This window comes from Portunus trituberculatus, chromosome 25, assembly GCF_017591435.1.
Source record: "Portunus trituberculatus isolate SZX2019 chromosome 25, ASM1759143v1, whole genome shotgun sequence".
NCBI lineage: Eukaryota > Metazoa > Arthropoda > Malacostraca > Decapoda > Portunidae > Portunus > Portunus trituberculatus.
In genome coordinates this window covers 9,557,580-9,563,103 of record NC_059279.1, presented here as the reverse complement: position 1 = coordinate 9,563,103, position 5,524 = coordinate 9,557,580, and the positions used below count along the sequence as shown (strand labels likewise).

The 5,524-nt window shown below is 46.3% G+C and overlaps 1 protein-coding gene across 1 annotated transcript; it reads right to left on the bottom strand.

Annotated features, from left to right (window-relative positions):
- Positions 1-3,835: 3,835 nt before the first annotated feature.
- Positions 3,836-4,606, bottom strand: LOC123508647. The gene has a single exon (XM_045262491.1). The coding sequence runs from the start codon at positions 4,604-4,606 to the stop codon at positions 3,836-3,838; it is 771 nt and encodes a 256-aa protein (XP_045118426.1).
- Positions 4,607-5,524: the final 918 nt, after the last annotated feature.

Below are 5,524 nucleotides of genomic sequence, written 5' to 3'. Positions count from 1 at the left end.
CTGAACTGAAAATGTCCCCGGAATTTGTCTCAGAAATTTGGTCACCCTAGTGTGGAGTGTTCTTAGAGCTGGAACAGAATGCCGGTTTATACATGTGCTGTAGTTGACTGCAATTCTATATATATATATAAAAAAAAAAAAACAAGGCGTGAAAGGATGGACTGTGTTTCCCAGGAAGAAAGACGCGGCTCGAAGATTATGGGAGACACGATGTAAACGAGGCCCGACATGGAGAGCTACCAAGGACCATGCTATCTGCTCAAAGCACTTCATAGATTGGTGCAAAAGACCGTCAGCATCGCATCCAGACCCTGAACTGTTTGCCTATAACCGGTGGGGAGCAGGTAGAAACCTGCTTGATGTTGTTTACATACGGAACGGACAATCTTTCACTGAAGTCATACAAGGATTTTGCATCAAAACATCGTGTTTATTTGATATTCGTCACATTTTCTGGATTTGATTGCTAATTAATTAACTTGAATCAATTAAATGTGGTTGCTTACTGAAAATAGCGTAATTCACTCAAGGTGATGAAGTGTCCCAAAACTGAAACCATGAACCAAGCATTTTTGGCTCGTTTTGCCATATTACGTTCTATGTGCTTGGTGAAGCTGATTAGAGATGTTCCTAATAATTTACTTAGTTTGATAGCACATATATGACGTAAACATTTTTTTTCCAGCATACCGAGTTGAATGTGCTAAATTAAGTTATCTGGCGAATCTGGCAGCTTTTCAGCACTTTCCGACTTTCCGACCAAATGAGAACGGCTGTGATATAAGTACATAAATGCTACGTTTTGTGAGACTAAATATATTATGCAACACTAAATACGATAAGTACACTCATAGAATAGTGTGTGGGGTAAATACGTATACGTCTGAAGGACAATGAACTTACGTGTTCGGGTCTACGGCACGTTACAAGGAGTTAACGTATACTCTGCGATAGCTTGTTGAGGACTGTTCCTTGGTGTGGCCTGGCATGAGGCAGTGAACTCACCCTCTGACCTCATCCGCTGACCCAGGAATTCTCTATCTATGAGACGGGACTCAGCACTTCCTATCTTGTAAACAACTTCCATCGCTCCCTCTATCCCTCTCTCTCTCTCTCTCTCTCTCTCTCTCTCTCTCTCTCTCTCTCTCTCTCTCTTTCTTTCTCTCTCTCTCTCTCTCTCTCTCTCTCTCTCTCTCTCTCTCTCTCTCTCTCGTTGGCGATAACACCCCCCTTTCGAGGTACTCGGACCTCGAAACCATGCTCATGGGGCGTTGTTGCGGTGGACACCTTCTAAATGGCAAAGTTTGGACACTGGGCGTGTGAGGCCAGAGTTTTCTGTCTTCACCTTGACTTGGCGAACAAGGCCATCTTCACTTGAGGCGTTTTCAGTAGCGTCACCGCAAGGCCAAACTTGTTTGACTTCACGCTGAACAGGACAGTGCTGAGGACACCGTCGGTGGTGCCAGACGACCGTGTCACTGTGATCTCAATCCCTGGGAGAAGTTATCGTACAGACGTACACATCAGTCGCCTGAGCTAGCGCTGTGGTCAAGACGTAAACACAGCAGCATAGTGGAAGAGTTTGGAGATTTATTCCTTGATGGGGAGTATTATAGGTCACCAGTGTTTCATCATTTGTATATGCCGAGGGCCGAGCAGCGCAATACTCATCAAAAACAACAGGTCTTCAGTCCTGGAAGTGGTTTGATCTACGCGGGCTTGTTTTGAAGGTGTTCCATTGTAGATGTATGGCTGCGGTTTTCTGACGCCTATATAATTGAATTACGTCAATAATTAGCAGATAATTTATTTTTTACCATCATTCATTACTTTATGATATAAGGATTTGCAAAAATATTATCATTTTTTCACCTAATAATAGAAAAGTAACTCCATTATTGTATCGAAGTCACGACTAGAAGTATGGAATCGGATAACACCTACAACAAGGACGGATAGATGCGACATGTCACCAGCTACCACCAGCTCCTTAATTTATTTCACGCCGTATTTTTCATATCGGTTCTCTCCAGTATGCCGCACAATATGTAAACGTAAATCTACATCTACAGTACCCACTTCTATGGCCTAACATACGTCTAACTATTCAGTTTTATTCGAAATGTAACTCCTTCTTGATCTCATTCCATGAGGTTGATGGGGTTGCTCCACGCTGATTGGCTAAAAAGCGTTTGCCAAACGAGAGCAAACGCTTTGGAAAGGCGTTTGCTCGCGTTTGCGAAAACTTGCCTCCGTTTGACTCCGTTTGCCCTCAGCCGCGCCGCTACTGAAAACGCCTTTGGTATCACTTCTAGTATTCTGCCAAGCATCCATTGACTTCGAGGTAGGGGTTGATCTGTGATGAGTACGATGTCGCCAGGGTGCCAGACGCATTGAGTTCTTAAGGGTCCTCATCTTTGCCGGAGTATAGGAAGATATTCCTTGAGCCACCTTTTCCAGAACTGATCTGCTATATACTGAGCGTGTTTCCATCGACGGCGGTATGTGTCTGCTACAGTCAGGTCATTGCCAACAGGGAGGGAGTCAGCTCCCATCCGGAGTAAGTGCAGTAAGGTCGTTGGGGTCGTCGGACACAGGAGTGATACGTCTTCCATTAACGATTTCTTCCACAGCGCAGAATAGTGTATGAAGGCGTTCATCATCCAGTATTTGGGAGCCTACTACTGCCTGAAGGACCTTCCTTACTGTCCGGATTTGGCGTTCCCATACTCCGCCCATGTGCGAAACCTTTGGTGGATTGAATCGCCATTCTACTTGGCGTCGGAGGATAGCGTCTCTGACTATGTTATCATTATGCCAACTGCTCACTGCTTCCTTTAGTTCACGGGTGGCTCCAAGCATATTTGTTCCATTGTCAGAGTGAATGCGTTTGGGAGTACCTCTGCGTCCCGTGAACCTTGTTAGAGCAGAAATGAAAGAGTCTGCACTTAGAGAAGTAAGGACTTCTAAATGTATGGCTCTGGTGGTCAGGCAAGTAAATAAACAACCCCATCTTTTTGCACGAGCTCGCCCTTGTTTAACCAGGATAGGGCCAAAGCAATCTACACCTGTGTAGGTAAACGGCCGGTCTCCAGAGAGTAGACGATCCTCAGGAAGATCGGCCTCTTTGTCTCGTGTGTGTCCAATTGGTCCTTCGACACGTTACACAGGTCCGTAACACGCGATCAAGTAGCCGTCGGCATTTAGGAATCCAGTAGTTTTCGCGTAATGCCGCGAGTGTGTATTCACGGCCTGAGTGTCCGGTCTTGGTGGCATGTATTTCTTGCACAATAAGTTCCGTGAGTCTGTCCTCCCTCGGTAGCAGTATCGGGGTCCTTTGGTCTGTCTGTAGGGCCGCTCGTGTCAAGCGGCCGCCTACTCTGATCAAGCCATCCATGCCCAAATGAGGTTCTAATCGACTCATTTCGCCATGCTTTACACACTGTGTCCCTTTTAATGTTTTAATTTCTTGAGAGAAGTGTTTCCCTTGTAGGCACTTCAATACTGCAAGCCTTGCTTCTTCTACCTCTCTTGCCAAGAGTCTGTTACCCTGATGACACGACCCATCTTTCTTCCCAACCAGCCATTGTAGGAATCTCCTAATCCACGCTACTCCTTTCAGGAGCCTGTACCAAGAGGAATATCTGTTCCATAATTTCTCCAGGATGTCCTGTCCTTGACTTACGTTAGTTGCCAGTACTGCAGTTTCTTTTTTCACTTCTGGGTCCCCATCAGTGAGATTTGGAACCTCTAAGTCATTCCTCGGCCACTGATCTTCATCTAAAGAGAGGAAGGCTGGCCCTCGAATCCATCTGCTGTTCCTCGAGAGCTCCATTCAATTCAGGCCACGACTGGCGTCATCTGCTGGGTTTATTGACGAGCTCACGTGCCTCCACTGTTCTGGGTTAGATTCTTCATGAATCGCCGAAATCCGGTTGGCCACAAAGACGTGAAAGCGTCGTTCAGTATTTCTAATATACTGTAAGACGGCTGTGCTGTCTGTCCAGAACGTCGTTCTATTGATTCTTTGGTCAAGCTCTTTACGTATTTGTTTGTCTGCCCTTGTGGCCAATACTGCAGCACACAATTCAAGACGGGGTATGGTCTGTTGTTTCAGAGGGGCCAGCTTGGCCTTACCACACACAAAAGAGATTTGATGTGCTCCTTCTGCATTTGTCATCCTCAGGTATGACACCACGCCATAGGCATGCTGAGAAGCGTCGCTGAAGTGGTGCAGTTGTACGTCTGTCGTACTACCGGTTGATTCGTGTCGATAACATCGTGGAACGCGTATGCGCGTAAGATAGGGAAGGTCAGTTAGCCACCTTCGCCAAGCTGTCATCGTTTTGTCAGCTAATTTCTCATCCCATCCTGTTCTGCGTCTGCACTCTTCCTGGAAGATCATCTTTGCTCTTATGACACTAGGGGCGAGAAAGCCCAAAGGGTCATATATAGAGCTGATCATGCTTAGGAGACTCCGCCTCGTCTCTGGTTTCTTTGGTATTTGGACTTGCACCGCTAATTCGTCCTCTTCCAGGTCCCACAGAATGCCCAGCGCTCGTTCCGTGGGCAACTTGTCGCCCAACAGGATTTCCTTCACTCCCATTTTGTGAGCCTGAATCCTTCCTTGTTTAACAACTTTCTGAGCCTATGAATGACAATTGTAGCCTTGCCCGGGGATTCTATGAGTGTAGTAGATCGTCGACGTAGAAATTGCAGCTCGTCTTCTGGATCTCCTCATGAAGACATTTTCCGTGATCTTGGAATGTTCGTTGAAGAGCAAATGGTGCACATGAAGGGCTCCACACTCCCCCAAACAGATGCACCTTCATTCGGTACGTAGCAGGAGGCCCTGACATATGTTCATTGTTCCACCAGAGAAATCTCAGTGCGTCTCTATGTTCCGGAGTCACGAGCACTTGGTGGAACATAGCTTCAATATCTGCCATTATAGCTACCCTTTCTTGTCGAAATCTGAGGAGGACGCCCATCAAGTTGTTGTTAAGGTCGGGTCCTTGCATCACTTGACTGTTTAATGATAGCGTCTTATAAGTGGCTGCACAATCAAAGACTATACTCATCTTTTCTGGTTTCTTAAGATTTAGTACTGGATGTTGTTGGAGATACCAAGTCTTGCCAGGTGTAGTATTGAGATTATGAGAAGGAACTCGCTCGGCATAGCCTTCACTAAGTAAGCGTGACATTTCTTCTTGATATCGGATGAAGAGTTCCGGATGTTTCACGAGACGTCTCCTAAGGCTTGCCAACCGTCGTTCGGCAAGTACTTTGTTGTCTGGAAGGTCTGGGCTCTTGTTGCGAAATGGGATGGGAAGTTGATAATGTCCATCCACTTGTACTATGTTCTCTGACCATAATTTCGTGACTTTTTGTCTTCGAATAGATGGGATCATCACAGTTGTTGTTGGTGGCATTTATAGTCCGACTCAAATATGAAGGCCGCTGAGGGGGGAGACCTATCGGGGATTCCCTGGCTGCGGCGTCGCCAAACGTCGCAGCCCCAATT

What these genes read in the sequence shown, in the direction of transcription:
- LOC123508647 (XM_045262491.1), bottom strand. Translation starts at nt 4,606, where the DNA reads ATGGGAGTGAAGGAAATCCTGTTGGGCGACAAGTTGCCCACGGAACGA.